At 36.3% G+C, this 19,128-nt stretch overlaps 1 protein-coding gene across 1 annotated transcript; it reads left to right on the top strand.

The window, feature by feature from the left end:
- The first annotated feature begins 2,514 nt into the window (after window positions 1-2,514).
- Window positions 2,515-17,449, top strand: MYCT1 (MYC target 1). Its single transcript, XM_007458742.1, has 2 exons — window positions 2,515-2,699; window positions 16,567-17,449. The coding sequence occupies exons 1-2, from the start codon at window positions 2,648-2,650 to the stop codon at window positions 17,076-17,078; spliced, it is 564 nt and encodes a 187-aa protein (XP_007458804.1). The 5' UTR covers window positions 2,515-2,647; the 3' UTR covers window positions 17,079-17,449.
- The last annotated feature ends 1,679 nt before the right edge of the window (window positions 17,450-19,128 follow it).

The following is a 19,128-nucleotide window of genomic DNA, read 5'->3' as shown; positions in this document are numbered from 1 at the left end:
CAAACCTCCAGAAGTATTTTATGACTACTGGAGAATCCAGATCTAAAGACCTAACTTGTGAAATAACCAACAGTACAAGAACAAACCTAACATTTTTGAAAGATAAAAATCAACTTCCTGTTTTGGCATTACACATCATGGGATTTGAAAATCACATAGACATAAACACCCTCTTATATGGATCTCTGCCAGGAAAAATATGAAGCCTTTACCAAGCAAATTACATACACAGATAAGAGCGAATGCTACCAACAAGCTGTTCACAGAAAAGAAAAATATTCCTAGGTCACAAAGTGCTAGAAAACAAATTTTCTTCAAGGTTTTGACAGGCTTCTGGACATCTGCAAAAGTGAAAACTGGGAGAAAATCTGCATGATTAAACACTAAACAATGAAAGGAAGTCTCAGCCTGTATCCCAGCCCTGAGATGGAGTGAGCCCGGCTTCTGCACAGAAGGCATTTCCACCAAACTAGACTCATCCACTCCACTCATCTGGTTTGTGGTTTCAGGCCAAATGCACTCTATATAACTCTTTATAAAAATATATCCATTTTTGAAATTAGTATTTATTGAATCAGGTAGCCTATAGTACAAAATGTGTACTTAAAAATACATGTAATAATTGACAAATCCCACAACAATTTAGAAGTATGACAATATATTTTCATCCAGATTATGTTTTTCCAGAAATAAGATAGTCTTTTAATTTTCTATTTTTATAAACTCTGTCGAAAATATTGAAAAGTAAAGATAAATATTAAAATGAGTCCCTTTTTTTGTTTTTCTTAAGCAAAAAGATAAGTATTTTATTTATTCAATTATATGGAAATAAACCTTAGCAAGAATATTATAGAGATAAGTTTTCATATGTGCTCAGTGAAAGCTCTAAATTTTTCATAATATTCCACTATTCTCCTTTAGGTGTCTCTATTTTAATTTAACTTAATGAATTTAAAGATAATGTAAATATATCAAAATTAAGAAAATGAGCAGAAACAACCTAATATTTAGAGAATTAGGAAGGCAAAAATTTATATGTGATCAACTTCATATTATGTTTTTTTTCAGATTTTCCTAGATCTACTCAGGAATATATTACTGCTTCACACTAAATCACGCTGTGATGACAATTAGGCTGAATGCAAGCTACACAAGAGTTAATGATCAAAGATGGAGGAAACCAGATTCTTGAACGCAGTTTAGTGCATTTATTAAGCACGGGTGGGCACTGTTACTCCTACTTCCAATGGCTTCCCAATGCTCAGAGGATCCAGGCTAAGCTTGTTAAGCTTGCAGACAAAGACTCTTGAAATTTTAACTAATCTATGTCTCCTGAGAAGTCTCCTCTAATTCTTTCCCATAGTGTACTTTCCACGACAGTCATCCAGAATACCCACAATATGAATTGTCATGATTCCTCTCTTTTTTTTAAAAACATCTTTATTGGAGTATAATTGCTTTACAATGGTGTGTTAGTTTCTGCTGTATAACAAAGTGAATCAGCTGTACGTATATATACATCCCCATATCCCCTCCCTCTTGTGTCTCCCTCCCACCCTCCCTATCCCACCCCCCTAGGGGGACACGAAGCATCGAGCTGATCTCCCTCTGCTATGCAGCTGCTTCCCACTAGCTATCTATTTTACATTTGGTAGTGTATATACGTCCATGCCGCTCTCTCACTTTGTTCCAGCTTCCCCTTCCCCTTCCCCGTGTCCACAAGTCCATTCTCTACATTTGTTGATGTTGTTCTTTCTACCTTATTACTCTTTCTCCACTTGGTAAAATTATTTTCATACTGTCATACACAGTACCAAAGTCATCACTCCTCCATGAAGAAAAACATACTGTTATCATTGTACTGCTTACTATAGGGCTTACCATTCTGTTGTAATTGAATGTTTGTATTTACGTTGCCCCTAATTGGCTTTAAGTAGGGCCCTTCAGTGTGGAAACTGTCTTTTCTCATATTTACCTACCAATTTTCATAAAAAATTAAATATAAATTACATTTTAGAGGTATTTATGAAATAAAGAAATGACTTTTCAAAATCAATATCCCAAATAGAGCAAGAGACGTTAAGAATTTTAGTAAGTAACTGAGTTATAGAATAGGTATTAGATAAAATTAATTGTACTGGAACAGAATATGGATTTCTGAAGAGTTCCCCCCCCCCCCGACTTACTACATAAGTATAGCTGTCAAACGTTGGAAAGCAGTCTATTTCTTTAGCCGATGTAAGTTTAACCCCAGTTAGATTTATATCTCAGCTGTAGCTGAGAGTTTGGAACCTTCCTCTGTATCAGTAGGAGAAGAGGAAAGAACAAGAAAAGGAGCCTCTTATCCCCAAAGCAGTTTGGAGATGGTGGAAAGGAGGGTACTTAGCAATTCAGCTGAGGAAATGACGAGAAGGAAATTGTTTTGTGTCTCAGGAACTGTGTGGAATTCCAAGATAAGAAAAACAGTTGCTAATTTGAGTATAAAAGCAGGAAACATGATATACTTATTTCCTTTTATGCAAACACAAGTATATGAGGGGTTGTGTGAAAATTATTTTTCTCGTGCTGAACCACAAAGACGTAAAATCAAAGTGCTTCTTTTGGACGTACTGGCTTTTCTTCTTGCTCTTCTCTTCTTGTGGATATTATGGCTAATAACACCACAAGTTTAGGGAGTCCATGGCCAGAAAACTTTTGGGGTAAGATTTTCTTTAACTGTTTTTAATTTAAAATTAGGATGCAGAGAAATGTACTGCCTAAAAGTTATTGAAACATTGGAAATCTCTGAGCCATTTTGTTTATGGTAAATTGATTACCTAAAGTTTTCATAAATTTATTACAAAAAATTTGTTCATATAAAATGTCCATAAAGTGGGCTATGAAGTCATTCAAGGAGAATCTGGGCAACATATATAGATTATGGCTGGTGTTACAAAATAATGAGAAAATAATAGGAAATGCTAATTAGAAAACAATAAGAATAAAACTGAGAAAAAAATTGTAAGTCATTGCTGTTTGGAAATTGATAACTGATTTGTTGGAAAATTAAGTTTTATTCGTCTTACGGTTATATAGATTATGTATCTTTTTTAATGAAACTGAGAATTTCTATAGAGATTATTTTAACTTACATCGTCAATGTTATATTCTTTAATTTCCAAAGTGAATCTAAATAATAAATCTGTACTGAAGGAGTGTGATGACATGATTAAATAAGAAATCATATTATGAAATTAGACAAAAAAACTGTAATAGAGCAAGTGGAAATAATACCACAAATAACATTATAAAGAAAGCCTATCAAGGGGAAAAAAGGAACAATACAACAGTAGCTTTTGTCTGGGTTCAGACACGGCTTCTTGTCAGTTGGCAGCAGCAGGATGGAGCTGAGGTCAAAACCACGAGTCTTCCAAGGCTGGAGACACAGGGAGGAAGGGCTGAGACATGAAATTGACACGGATGCTTGGGTTCAGGGAAATTTTAAAAATAAAGGGGGCAAGTTGAGTTAAATCCAGAAAAAAACTTTAAAGGAGATAATGGAGTTTATGAAGAGATCGATAGCCCTGTTTATTGGTCCCAAACAAATGTTTCATCTTCACAGAGAACTATTTCAGACTTTTCGTTGTGATTCCAAGGTCCGTTTGGGGAACTATCCAGTGAAAAATGAGCAGTGATGCTGCCTGTTCTGAACAGCCTACCTGGTCGTCCACCATCACAGAAATCTGCGTGGAAGGAATTAGTTAATTCTTTTTTACCATCAACATTTATGTTTGTTTCAAGTCTGAAAATGAGGGATATTAATAAACATCATAATGTAATTATTAAAAAATTAAGAAAAAGAAAGTAAATTATACTTGCATATTGTAAAGAATGGCTTTGGTAATAAGTTATTCTATGTAGAAACCAATAGACAATAAATCTTTGAATTGTGGGAGTCTTACTTATATAGGTTTCTTACAATACAGTTTGCTGTCCTCCTTTACAGAGAAAGTGAATGTGCTAAACACACGCTAAAAATTAGCTAGAGTGTGTTTACCCTAAATTCATCATTGCAAAAATAAGTAACTATATAGATTATTCAAAAGTAAAGTAATTCTTACTGCAAAAAATAATCTGTAAAAGCCAAATCAATTTTTTTCAGGTCATTCAAAGTTAAATTTCAGGTTTACTTAAGGAGTTAAGGAAAAAAAATCATTATCTACTGATTAAAACATGGATAATAATCATAAAATAAGCCTCAATTTAAAACAGAATGTTTAATTGGAGTCTATTTACCAATCCTGAAATTTTTTTTTAATATAGAAATCTATGCTTAAGAAAGAATTCAAACTTATTGTTCCAAAGATAGTTCCTAGTGTTTCTTTATCTTACTTTGTGAATACAACAGAAAATAGATGGAAATAATGAAAACCAGGAAGGGGAGTGTTACCTTGATAAGCATTAACAAAGCCGAACAAATATGTTGAGTAGATATAATGTTATAACGTTTGATGATATGGGGAAAATATATAAAAGATCACATTAATTCTTCTGGAGTTCAAGAAAATATCAAGTGTAAAATGCAAAAATGTAAATATGAATATACGAAATGTAAAAATTTCCTAAAACATAAATGTTGATCTTTTAAATTTTTATTTCCTTTTTGTATCTAAATTGATATCTACATCACTGTTTCTACAAAAATATTATTTGAAAATCTTATAAAGTACAGTGCAATACATTGCCTATTGCTTCCAAAATCAGTTGTCTGTTTGGCTCTTTGAATTCAGAGAATAGAGAAAGAAGAGTTTAGAAAAGCAAAACTTGTACATTTAACCATATGAATTTCCCAGACTTAGGCTGCATAAAAGTTGTTTTCCAAATATAATTTTCCTGATTTACTTCAATGAATGTTGAAGATAATGATACCAGGTTATTACCAATAGTGGTAGCTTGAATTTTTTTGGTGATCACCCATTAAAACTTATTAAATGTTGTGCAAACATTACAGTAATTAGTGCAAAGGTAGGCAATAAAGTTGGCCTGAGAGTGACAACACAGCTGAAGACCACCACCTTGCATTTCTCACTTTTGCTTTCTTTGATGCATTTCCCTTCCCTACAAACATCCCCCATGAAAGCAGCAGGAAACATAACCTGTGAAAGTTTGCTGCACTCTGCTTTAGTGAAATAGACAAGTGTTGTTAAACTTGGTTAATTTTTTGGTATTCAGAGTCTTAAAGAAAACCATTTGGTTATACTTCTTGCCTTACCACTCGTGTTTTTCCCTTTTGGCTAGCATTGTGAAAAATTGGGGAATTTATTGGCTTAGGAACTTGCATTTATTCACCTCATTTAATCCTCACCCAAACTATAATGTCTGTCCTCAAGAAGATTACACTCTTGGAGGAGATTATGTGTCCATAAATATGCAAATATATGCCTATACTGTCATGGAATAATACAAGATCACGTACATTAAAATGGCAATGATCGTTATGAGTTAGAAAGACAAATGTGGCAGAAATGGTCCCTAGATCCTCCTTAGAAAAAAAAAATGAGGCTTTATCTGTTCCTATAAATCAGATGAGTTTCAAATAGGGAGACAATTGTAGGAAGAACATTGTAGTCATTCATTTTTCCTACATTAACTTATTAACTCATCCTTTCATCCGTTTATCTATCCTGTTCATTAGTTTACTCAGAAGCATTGACTGACCACTCCTTATCTATTAGTCAATGCGTCAGGTGTTAGTGAGATAAATAAGGCATAGTTGGAAATTTCAGGGAGTTCAGGAGAAGTGTTATCAGCAAATATGGAGAAGTAAAAACACACAAGCCGGATCTGTGGAGAAGTGTGAATGACTTGAGAAAGATTTGTGTAGTTTTGAAAGTCACTGTAAAATTTGACCTGATTTAACATAATTATTTTCAATTTACTTACTTCAAGTCTCCCCACTTTCCTCTTCCTTAGGACTTTTCTCTAAAGTTGGAAAGGGACAGTGGTGGTAGCTATACACTATCAAGGTTATTGGAAGGAGAGGGCCATTGGTTCTTGATCAAGTTCTGGTCTCTGCTGACTACAGATGTGTATTTCTCATCTGCTTTAGGGGAATTGTCCTTTTTTCTTGCCTCCACTGCTGAGGGCTCTTACCATAAAATTTGACTCGTATGGTCTGTGCAACATTTGCTAATGTCATGATTTTTCCTTTCTGGTCTACTGGCTCTTATTCACGTACTTTTCCTTCTGTCTCAGTGGCACAGAACAATGTTGAATGCCCTCCCATAACCCTGGAGCTGTGGGAGTTTGGACTGTATATCAGACCCCTAGACCTGGATATACTAATGTCCACACTTCCTCATTCCTCCTCTGCTTTTCAGGGACCCAGAGTTTCTCAGAGGGGATTGTCATCTTTCCCATCTGGATCCCTCTAAGAAGCTGGGAATGGATACCAATTTCTCTGGCATTCCCTGAATCAATCTGTAGCTCATCACAGGCAGAGATGGAGTGATGGCCCCTTCTCCAGGACTCTTACTGGTCACATAGTTTATAGCCCTTCTTCTGTCTCCAAAACATCTCCACTTTACACTGCTTCTGAAAGTTTACTTGTTATGGATTGAATGTTTATGTCTCCTCCACCGTTCATATGTTGAAGCCTTAACCCCCAATGCAGTGTTATCTGGAGATAAGACCTTTGGGTGTAATTTGGGTTAAGTTAGAGGGTGGGGACGCCATGATGGGGTTAATGGCCTTAAAAGAAGAGGAAGAGATAGTACCAAAGGGCTTCCCTGGTGGCGCAGTGGTTGGGAGTCTGCCTGCTGATGCAGGGGATGTGGGTTCGTGCCCTGGTCCGGGAAGATCCCACATGCCGTGGAGCGGCTGGACCCGTGAGTCATGGCCGCTGAGCCTGTGCGTCCGGAGCCTGTGCTGCGCAACGGGAGAGGCCACAGCAGTGAGAGGCCCGCGTACCGCAAAAAAAAAAAAAAAAACAAACCCAAAACACTTTTCTCTGTCTCACATTGTCTAGTGATTGCAGTAAAACAATTGGTTTTCGAGACTATCATGTATTCTATGTATTTAATAATCCTATTACCAATTCTAAACATTAATTTCTTCTTTATTCTGGGTATATCCTTGATAAAAGCCCTAATCCTCTACCAGATAATTGAAATGGAGGATTGTTAGTTGATTTGTTGGGCAATCAAGTGCAGTCAAGGGCAGAAAACCTTGGTTAATAGCTGAAAATTTTATTCCTTAACCTGTGGAAAAATATGTCACTTAGAGACCTACCTCAGCAGATGGGAGCAGGTTGTTTCCAGAGAGGTCGAGGAGGGAGAAAGCTTTGCTGGGCACGTGCACCCCAAAGATGTTCGTTACATTTCCTCTTCCCAAATAGTAAACAAATACTGACTATATTTCAAATTCATATCTTTAATTTCCATTCTAAAAACTCTTGGACATTTCTTATTAACAGCCTTCTAATTACTTCCTTTATATCAATTACCTAGGAAGTTTGAATAACAAATGCTTTTCTTTAAAACTGCTGTATCTCAGTTCCATACAGAGAAGTTTGAAGATTCATCTCTCACTGAACTCCATGCTCAGAGATTATGATTCAGTAGGTATGGTGCAGAGCCTAGAAGAATGTATTTTTTGATAGGTTCCTGACTTTAGAACTTCTGCATCCACATTAATGAGAGAAATTTGCCTATAGCAGTCTTTTCTTTTAATAGCCTTGTCAGGTTTTGGTATCAATGTTAGGCAGGTTTCCTAAAACAGGGTAGGAATTGTTTTCTATTATCTGGAAACATTTGTGTAAGAGTGGCATTGTTTATTGTTTAAATGTTTGAAAAAATTCACCAGTGTAATTATAGGTAGTATTTTTAATAGGAAGGTTTTAAATGAAAAGTCAATTTGTTTAACAATCTTGGACTACTCAGATATTCTACTGCTTCTTTGATTGCTTTAGGGCAGGAATCGTATTTTCTAGGAATTTGCCCGTTTGAAGTAAATTTCTAAATGTGTTAACTTAAAGTTGTTCATGGTTTTCTCTCATATATTTTTCTAAAATTTATTATGAAAGTGTTCAAATATACAGAAAAATTTGAAGAATTTTACAGGGAATATCCACATACCTACCGCCTGGATTCTACTATTAACATTTTTATGATATTCTTTCTATCTACCAATCTGTTAGTTTATATTTCTAAGTAAATTGCAGATATCAGTACACTTCCCCCTAATTAATTCAGCATTTTTTTATTAACAGGAATTCAATATTTTTAAGTTGTTTTTTTCTTTTTAAGGTCAAAGTACATACAATAAAATGTGTAAAATGATCAGAAATGAAGTGCACAGATCATAACTGAACATTTGCTGAATTTTGACAAATACATACACACCTGAGTAACCCAAACCCCGATCAAGATACAGAACATTATCTCCAACCCAAAAGTTCCCTAATGACACTTCCTAGTCAATCCCTGTCTACATCATCCCCAGAGGAAACCACTAATATGTATTTATTGAAAAAAAAAATCTATGTATAAGTGGACCTGTGCAGTTCAAACCTGTGTTGTTCAAGGGTCACCTGTGTTTCTATCTTTGTGAGGTCTACTTTTTTTCCTATTTGCTATTACTCTTAGGGAATAGCTCTTTGGAAGCCCAACTCAGAGTCTAGAATATTTCCCAGAGTCTATCCCCCTTGGTATCCCTTGAAATCCAGTCTTTGTTGTCTAAGCCTACTGAGACTGCACAGAGTTCTACTCAGGTTTTTTGCCTCTTTTGCCTCTCTTTACAGATCACTGTATGAGAGATTTTCTTTTCTCTTAGAATTTGCTCTCTCAAAGTTCGGGTAGGTCTCTGACGGCTTCAACCAGATTTAAAAACATATTTTTGACCTGTATTTTATAATTGGTCCCAGTGGTTTTATACATGTTAGTTTATCACACACAGAAAGTGATGGTCTACCGTGTTGCTTCTGAACATAATTTACTCTACTCTACTCTAACAATACTGTTGACTAATTATATTCAGAGTATGACTTATGCCTCGTGACTTTGGTCAAAATTACTTCCAAATCTCCCAGATTTTTCCTTACTTGTCCTACAATTGAGTCTAGTTTCCAGTAATCCAGAAAGAAAAAAGAAAATCAAGGGTGGCAGTTAGGCATCAGAAGTGGGACAGGATAAAATTTAGATAGGGCAGTCAGGGTAAGCCTCAATGAGAAGGTGACATGTGAACAAAGACATGAAGTCACCCTTGTAGATGGCTGATAAAAGAATTTCAGGAATAGGTTACCACAAGCACAAGGCCTAAATTGGGAGCACAGCTGATGTGTTTAAGGAATGGCAAACAGGGCAGTGTGGATGGAGCTGAATGAGCCAGGGGAAGAGTAGTGATGAGCACAGATAATTGAGAAGAGATCAAATTGGGAGCATCAGGGAGGTAGCAGAGTAGATAATGAGAAGTTGACTTGTGGATATATTCTGAAAACAGACCCAATAGGATTTTCCGGGAGATGAGATACACATAGGAAATATTTATTCTTTGTTTAAATTATTATAATTAAAAGTTTTCTGAACCTTAAATATAATTCTTCCTAAAAACGATTTTTACTGAAGTCTTATTGTCTGAACCATCCTCCTATATACTCTAGGGTACCAAGAACAGCACAGCCTACTTCAGTGATAGCTAAGCTCAATGATTCTTACAATTGGAAAAGATTTTGTGAATTGATCAATGTTCTGTTGTCAAAGATAAAATCACTTTTCAGATATCAGAACGATTCAACTCAAGGCCACTAGGTGGTGACCTCTACTAAATTTTGATGCTAATGGACAGAATTCTAGGTGTGGGTAAGATTTATTGAAAACCAGATTCAATATTAGAATCTTAGAATTGGAAGGGACTATAGTGACCATTATCATTAGGCCAGGAAGGGTCAAATGACTTGGAAAAGTTATACAACCATTAGTAATCATAGCTGTCATTTATTGAGGACTTATGTGCCGGCCCCTTGGTAGTTGTATAGATACAGGTTACAAAATAGGATAACAACACTTAATTTATTTGCTATGCCCTGCTAATGTTAGAGTTTGTTCCTTTTTTCCTTTAAGGGAGATCTACCTTTTCTAAGGCAATCATTTGGTCTTTTTAATTGCATTATATTGTAATTACGTGAAGTAAAATTATTTTCCCTTCATTCTACATTTTAAAAGTTTCTATTTTCTTTTTTTTCTTGAAATGAACCTTATGCTACTTTTCTCTATAGATTAACCTTTTGGAATATTTTATTTGTCAGAAGAGACTGTGGTAGAGAGGCTCAAAGGGCATATACACTGAGACCATGTATAGGAATTCTTGTAAACTTTAAATCGAAATAGTCGAAATAAAGTAAATACGTCTCTTTAATCTTATCTATTATATCTGCTTATATCCTGAGATATTTAGAATCTTCCATCAGACGCTAGTGGTTACATTGGTTTATACACAAAAGCAAGGACATGTACTTTGCAAACCTGAGTATTTGTCTTTTCACTTTATGTCATACCTGAGTGGAAGCCCCCCTGACCAGTGCTAGTTGTCAATATTCAATTATTAAAATAAATTGTGTTAGTTATACAACATAAACCTTAGACTCTGTTTCAATATCAATAAAATTAGGAGACTGTGGGACTTCCCTGGCGGTCCAGTGGTTAAGACCCCACACTTCCACTGCAGGGGGCACAGGTTCGATCCCTGGTGGGGGAACTAATATCCTGCCCACCATTCAGTGAAGCCCCCCAAAAAAGTAAGAAATAAAAAATAAAATTAGGAGTGTGAGCTGAAACATTTTTAAGAGTTGGTTTTAATTGAAACCTTGTATCTCTGATTCTATATCTGAAGTTGTTGATATTTAAAATTCTCCAGTGGAGGCTGTTGATTTAGGAAAGTATAACTAGAATACAGAATACTGCCTGACCATATTTTCCCCAAGTATTTCTGTCCGTAACAGGCTATTAAATCTGGTATTAAATTGATACAATTTTTATGCATTTTCACTTTCATTTTAGATTAATATTTTCTTAGAACACACTAAAGAAATAAAGCATTTCCCTAATTGGGTTGTTTGACAGTTAAGTGATATAGTACACTTAAAATAGTGCCCGAGACTTATAAATTAAATTAATCAAATTAGAAATGCATAGTACTGTTTACCACAATAATAAAATAAAAATAGGTTTGCATTTTATAAACTATATTCCTCCAATCATCAAAATTTTCTTAATCACAGTTTTAGTGAAACCTTTCTACCTTGGAATAATAGAAGCTCAAATTTAAAAGGAGCTTATAGTTTACCAATGAAGTGTCTACCTAATGCATTATTTTCCTACTCAAAGGTATAATAACATTAAGATGGATCATAATATATCTTTCATTCATCTATTCTAAATAGGAAGACAGAATATCTGAGTGAATTTATTCATATTCTTTGATTAAAGTGTTTCTCATGGTAATCAACTCATGGGATCTCTGCAGTATAAACTAATGAATAAACTCTTTCAGGGACAACTGATGGCAATGTACAATAATAAATTATTCAAGTTATGTGCAATATGCCACACAAAAACAAAGACTGCCAAAAACTCACTGAAATATGGTAAAGTTAGGTATTTTCCTTAACCAAAGAACCAAATTTAGCAAAATGCCTGGATTCACGTACTTATTTGGAAAGAAGAGAAAGGACTGGGTTTTATGAAGTGTTTGAGTAGTTCATGATTTTTATTTACCTCTTTTCTAAGAGCAACTAAAACAGTTTTTTCAGTGAAATCCAGAATTTAGGTAGCCATTATAAGCAACACAAAACTTAAAGGAACTTTATAATGATTATACTAATAATTAAAATTTGATCCAGCAAATCTATTCTCTGATAAACTATTATGGCATAAAATGGCAAAGACAAGTAAGTATAATAAAGTAGGCAGATGCTAAAATTTCTAAAACATAATTTAATCTGATTATTAAGTTACTGCTAGAAAATAACATTATCATTTACATCATGGGACAAGAGCATCTAAGCCTCAGTTTATCACCACTACCCCCCTCAACGTCTTATTTCTAGGACATTAGGTGGTATGATACTTTGGAATAATTTTTACATTCTTTTCACTTTGGGTCTCTCATGACCAGGTTCTTTCCTATTCTTACTGCAATTTCCCAGATTAAGCCATTATTACTGCATGTTTGAATCATTGCTTCACCATCCTCCCTGTTTCTCTGCTTTCAGTCTACCACAGATATCACTACCTGCTCCATCTTCATCCTTCCTAATGGGTAATTTTGCTCAAGCCTCTTCTTTGTCCACAGTGGAGAGGTTGAACTTCTTGGAGAAGCACTCATGGTCTTCCATCATCTGACCCCCAACTTATTGCAGGTAAAGAGGCCAATGACCCACTCATTGCCACATCTAAAGGACATTTTTCTTATTTTAAGTCTTCTAGAATGTTAACTCTACCAGGGCTGAGACTTTATTTTCTTCCCTGCTCTCTCTGTACGTAGCAGTACTTGGTATCTAGTGTGTGCTTTATGTGTTAACAAGTGAATAGTAAATATCTCTGGGGCATCTGGTTGCTAATCAGTACTACCTAAAATTCTCTCCTCACTTTGATTCAGAGCTAGTAATCTCTCTCATCTCCGAGGACCACCCTAATTAGCCCTTCTTTGTTTCCCTGGTGTTGACTTCCACCACAGGTTAAATTCTGGTTTTCCTGGAAGTTTGTTCTCAACTCGCTTCTATAAATGTATTCCTTTCCTTTAGTAGACGTGCTTTCCATGGATGGTTGAACTCTTGTAGCATGAAGATTCCCAGTTTTGCTTCTCTTTAAGCTCCATATTTATTTAACCCTGAATTCCAAATAGATATCCCAGGGACACACACATTCAACATCTTCCTAATATCAACTTCAGCCCCAGTTCTACATTCTCACATTTCTTCCCTGTTTGGATGAATGATACTAGTATCCACCTATCCACCCTCACCTGCCCACGCCAGAACCTGGGAGTCATTCTAGATTCATCTTTTCCTCAGTGTAGCAAAGCGTGGTTTATTTTACTGGTTGACTTTGTGTGTGTGTGTGTGTGTGTGTGTGTGTGTGTGTGTGTGCGTGTATGTGTGTGTTTGGTTGGTTTTTACTGGTTGATTTTTATTTTTAGAAGATGAAGGTGGGGAGGGATTGTATGTCCTTTGTTTTAAATTTTCTTTTGTTTTGAAGGATCCCCAAGTTTCCCCTCAGTCTTGCCTCTTTTCTCCTTTATTGTGTGGTTCCCCCAAAGCACCTATCCTTTTCTTTCTTTCTTTTTTTAAACAGCTTTACTGAGATATATTTCACAGACTATGTAATTCACCCACTTAAAGTATACAATTAAATGGGGTTTTTTTATAGTTACAGGGTTGTGGGACCACCACCACAATCTGATTTAAGAACATTTTGTCCTTCAAAAAGAACCCTGTCCCCATTAGAGGTCCCTCCCATTCCCTTCCATCTCATCCCCTTGCCCTAGACCATCACTAAGCTACTCTCCGTCTATATAGTTTGTGTGCTCTGGACATTTCATGTAAATAGAATATAAAATACGTGATCTTTTGTGCTTGGATTCTTTTCTTCCCTACAGGAAGATTACTTCCCAAGACTGCCTCTTCCCATACCTATATTCACTTGTAAGTCTGTTTCCTATAGTCAGCATTGCTCATGGACCAGTTCACCTTTTCATTATTTTTACAGTATTCCAAGAATTGCCCTGCTTCTCCATGATAGCTTGTGGTAGAAGTATGGGAGATAATTGACTGGTTTCTGCTTTCCATCATTTAATTTTTTTTATTATTATTATTTTTTTGCGGTACGCGGGCCTCTCACTGTTGTGGCCTCTCCCGTTGCGGAGCACAGGCTCCGGACGCGCAGGCTCAGCGGCCATGGCTCACGGGCCCAGCCGCTCCGCGGCACGTGGGATCTTCCCGGACCGGGGCACGAACCCGTGTCTCCTGCATCGGCAGGCGGACTCTCAACCACTGCGCCACCAGCGAAGCCCCGTCATTTATTTTTAATTTACTGGTTTCTATTTTCCATTGCTTATTTTATTTTTAATTAATTAATTAATTAATTAATTTTTGGCTGCATTGGGTCTTCGTTGCTGCCCACGGGCTTTCTCTAGTTGTGGAGAGCGGGGGCTACTCTTCTTGCGGTGCGCGGGCTTCTCATTGCGGTGGCTTCTCTTGTTGCGGAGCACGGGCTCTAGGAGCACAGGCTTCAGTAGTCGTGGCTCGCGGGCTCTAGAGCGCAGCCTCAGCAGTTGTGGCGAACGGGCTTAGTTACTCCGAGGCATGCGGGATCTTCCCGGACCAGGGCTCGAAACTGTGTCCCCCGCATTGGCAGGCAGATTCTCAACCACTGTGCCACCAGGGAAGTCCCCCACTGTTTATGTTTTAGGTAAATTGAAGTTTGAATTTTTTTTCTGTCTTCTAATTATGCTGAAGGCATGGTTTTGTATATTTTTATTTGGTCACATCTTGTTTTTCTCTATTGTTTTTTAGAAGAAACTTTGGAAAATTCTGATTTACATGGTTTCACTGCCTTGGTAGTGAAAAATCTTGGCAGATTTTCTATAATCCCTTTTTTAGGTTCCAAATTTTGGGGCACTGATAAGTACAAGTTAATGTGGAATTTTACTGTATTATCAATAAGGCTAATTTTAGGTTCTGACTGTGTTTATTGCTTTTTCCAGAGAAAGGCTAACTCTATGAAATCCCAGTCTCAAGAGATTGCACTTTAAGGCTATGACAATATTATTTTGATGAGAGACATTTTTGAAGAACAATACTGGGTCTAGAAGATCTGTCATAAATCATCTTGTATTTCAGAAGTCATCTGCTTAGTATAAAGAATTTATTGCTTAGATTTGACATAAATAGTTGTTTTAGAGGATTTTGATATAAGCATTTGTGATAATTGTGAAAATAGGACATAACAAATATACTCTTATCACGGGAGATAAATGTGGCAATATAAGGTGGAAAGACACTAAAATATATCCAAAAATTAAGGAGCAATGATTATTCTTTTGTATTTGTTAATATTGGTTTGTTTTGTTATTTCTGCATCATAGATATTGTGTATACCATCATAGATTACAACAATAAACTGGAGAGAACTTTGGCAATCATAAAATCTAACTCCTTCATTTGAAGAAAGTAATAAAATAAGTGAGTCTAAATAAATTTTATAAAAATTACACAGTATGTTAGGAATAGAGCTGAGTTTGGCACCCTAAATCAGTTATCTTTTGCTGTGTAACAATTCACCCCAAAACATAGTGACTTAAAACAGCCATTTACTTAGCTCACAATTCTGTGGGCTGGCAGCTTGGGCTGGGGTCAGCTTGATGGGTTTTCTCCTGGTCTTCTTTCATGGACCACACTCAGTTGTTGGGTTGACTGTATTTAAAATTCAATGCATACTGAGTTTTCCAAACAGAAATTTTAAAATTATATCCAGGTATCAGGAAAAATATGTTGAAATGCACAGAATTTGAGAGAGAAAGACAGGCTTTGGGATAGTGGGAAAATCAACATGGCTTGTGGGTTAGATCATGGGGTAGAGGGTCAGTAAGTGTTGTGGGTGATAAGGCCAGAAGGGTCTTCTAATATCCAGCATGTCTTTCAATTCAATGCAGGGGGTCTTTGCTACCCAGTTTTATTCAAGAATATGTTTTTAGTTCAAAAGAAGAAGCGATAAGGTAGAATTTCCATTTGGGAATGGCATTTTCCCCTCCTCGCAACAGGAAATCTGGACAAATACAAGTTCTGTGAGTTGGAGGATACTGGTGTTATAACAGAGATTCCATGGGGATTCAGGGGACAGGAATTTCATGATCACAAGGGCATGATAACAGCATGAACCAGGTTGGGAACCAAGAAAGAGCTCAGTAGTCTGCATAGGTCATGTCATCAATGAGTCAAAGATATAGATGAGAGTCCAGGAGTTCTGGAAATATGACATAAATCAGTCAGCCCCCCAGGTTGTTCTAGCCCAGCACTTCCTGTCTCAGAATGAGAACAGGAAGTGAGGCATCATGCAGCCTGCAGGTGGAAGACATTGGTGGGGATGATGAAAGCAGACAGAGGAAAAGGCAAAGTCAATGTGACTATGAAATTTTTTATCAATTTTTGGCACATTAGTTGCTACTGTAACTCTAAAGGAGATAATCTCTGGACTATATTTGCAACTCCATAAAATTTACGAGCTAAAGAGCAGCCTTTTTAAAAAAATCAGACTTTTTAATGACTAATTTCTTAAAGATAATAAAATAGCATAAGCAATATGGAATGCTACTGTTAAAAAAAATCTCATTTTGTATCCTTTATTCTTTTGCTTTGATAAACGGAAGCATATCAGCTTCATTTATTCATATCCACCTAGCACCATCTTCTATTTCCCAAATCCAAAATCGAAGTTAATCATGTAATCCATAGTAGCCATTTGTATTTTGCCTGTGTATTTAGTTGGACACCTATTAACAAAGCAAATTGCCTCTTTGTTTTCTTTGTTTCAGAGGGTGTTATAATGTCCTTCACAGTGTCCATGGCAACTGTACTTGTAACTGGAGGATTTATTTGGGCTTTGTTTGTTTGTTTCTCTCGAAGAAGAGCCAGTGCCCCCATCTCACAGTGGAGTTCAAGCCGGAGATCTAGATCTTCTTACACCCACGGCCTCAACAGAACTGGATTTTACCGCCACAGTGGCTGTGAACGTCGAAGCAACCTCAGCCTGGCGAGCCTCACTTTCCAGCGCCAAGCTTCTCTGGAACAAGCCAATTCCTTTCCAAGAAAATCAAGCTTCAGGGGCTCAACTTTCCATCCGTTTCTGCAAAGCCCACCACTTCCCGTGGAAACTGAGAGTCAGCTGGTGACTTTCCCTTCATCCAATACCTCCTCCACCATCAACACTTCCCACAGTCTGGGCCGTCCTGATTTCCACTGGTCCAATCACAGTCTTCGGATTGGCCTTTCAACACCAGCCCCACCTGCCTATGAGTCAATCATAAAGGCTTTCCCAGATTCCTGAGTAGGGTGCTTTTGTTTCTGTTTCTCTCTTTTCTTGTCTTTTATTGAAAGGAAATCACAAATAGGCTAAACAGAATTTTGAGGACATGGCCCAAATGCCTAATGAGTTTCTAACCTGAAACGAGCACACACAAGTTGGACATTACAATGTAAAACACATTTTCTTTGAACACATCTTTTTTCTTTGTCTACAAAAGAATAATATGTTTCCAAATAGTTGTATATTTATGTATTTTGTATTCGATGTGAGAATTATTAAAGATAGTGATTCTTACCTAAGAATCAGCTGGATACAGTATATATATTTTAGACTAAAATAAAAACTTTAGATATTTGTGGTTTACAGTCCTCATTTGCTGTCCAGTGTGACTATAAAGGGGAAAAAAATCACTTAAAAGTGTATAACTTTTTTTAAAAAAAAATTTCTATCCTAAGGAATTATTTAATTTTCTTTAGAAAGATAAGTGAACCACATTACCAACTTGGATTTTTAATGGATTATATGGACACAAAATGACAGAACATAGGAGATTCTAAAGCTCCTTGATTCCACTCATTTATGAGAAGTGAGGGAAGCAAGCAAAGGAAGCTGAACTCAGTGGGTGTTGCAGATACTATAGTAATTCTGACACTTATTTTTCCCCCAGATTCCTTTTGTGCTTTCCCCAAGAATAGTTATCCACATCATTGAGGCAAAATCCTTGTTTACACTCACACGGCGATTTAACATTTCTTTACTGTTGTGGTTATATTGTTATAAAAACAACAACAGCAAATCCAATTCATTTGATCTAAAAACAAATTTTAACACTGAGCTTACATTTTTTTTAAGGGATAAATTTTATTTCTTACACTTAAAGCTATAGCAACTGGGAAAGCACATTATCTAGGGATCTTCTGCAACTGCACAGACAGATAAGGAAGGGTTAGTGGGGAGAAAGCCTTTCAGCCAAATAGGTGTTACAACCATGAAGAATCCTCCTTCCTGGATGGACTCATTGGTCATCATCTTTTATTTGTTTCTCTATGAATTTCAACTTCAGCTTCTGTGAAGAGTCTTTGCACAAAGGTTAAACTATGTCAAATGGTCCTTGGTGCAGATAGTTATTTAAGGGGTCCACCTCCACAGGTAGTCACCCTCCTAAAGGAAGAGAGCTTCAGTGGCCACATGCCTGTGGCTGCCCTTTTTCATTAAGGACACGAGTTCACAGGATTATTACTCAAAAGACCTGTGGTTTGTTTCTGATATAATGAATACTTAGCTTATGTTGCTGTTTGTTTCTCTGAACATTGGAATTTTCCGTGAAGAAAAATGTACTCTCATTTTAGTTTCTGCAGTGCAGCTGTCCCAGCTAATAGTGTCTGAATATGGCTCAAGAATGGAATAATTTCTACTTAATAAAAGATTCTGTATAGCATTTTCTTTGTTTTTTATTTAGCTGATGTTTTCCATTGTTCTTCAAGGACAATTATGCTAAAAGATGTCTATAGTAAATGTCTATAAATAGATGCTCTCTAATGCAATATACCTGAAAGAAGAAAGAAGGAAGGAGGGAAGGAAGGAAGGGCAGAAGGAAGGAAGAAAAGAAAAAAAAGCTCTCAGGATAACGAATTTGTTCTAAGTTGTTTTTGGACAAACTTGGCAGTTACCTTATAGCCACGTAAGGTTTTAAGAGATCATTAATTTAGTAACAAGTCTATCTTTTGCTTGTGAGTCATCCTTAATGTTTAACATAAGAAGTAAGCAAAGTGTATGGTTTTTGTCTAGAATTTATGCTGGGACTAAAAACTGCTTTATGTCTCTCAAATGAGGAAAATGAGAGCAGAAATCCCCTGGGTATTTAACCATCTGGCAGAATTATTGCCTCCTCTCTCCCCAAGTTATGAAACAATCAAAATGAGTATCTTGTAAAAATTGTGCAATGTATGAAATGTGAAATTAAAGCAAAAATTGGAGACTTTTTTAGTTGTATTTGTTTTATTTGAAATATTTAGTTGATTACAGAATACAATTAAACTGCTGTCAATTTCGATTCAGAGTTTATTTATTG

This window comes from Lipotes vexillifer, unplaced genomic scaffold, assembly GCF_000442215.2.
Source record: "Lipotes vexillifer unplaced genomic scaffold, Lipotes_vexillifer_v1.1 scaffold639, whole genome shotgun sequence".
In the NCBI taxonomy this organism is placed as follows: domain Eukaryota; kingdom Metazoa; phylum Chordata; class Mammalia; order Artiodactyla; family Lipotidae; genus Lipotes; species Lipotes vexillifer.
This window is presented reverse-complemented; position numbering and strand designations above follow the sequence as displayed.

Coding starts and splice junctions, on each gene's coding strand:
- MYCT1 (XM_007458742.1), top strand. CDS start 2,648: ATGGCTAATAACACCACAAGTTTAGGGAGTCCATGGCCAGAAAACTTT. Junction 2,700..16,566: donor ATGGCCAGAAAACTTTTGGG/GTAAGATTTTCT, acceptor TCTTTGTTTCAG/AGGGTGTTATAATGTCCTTC.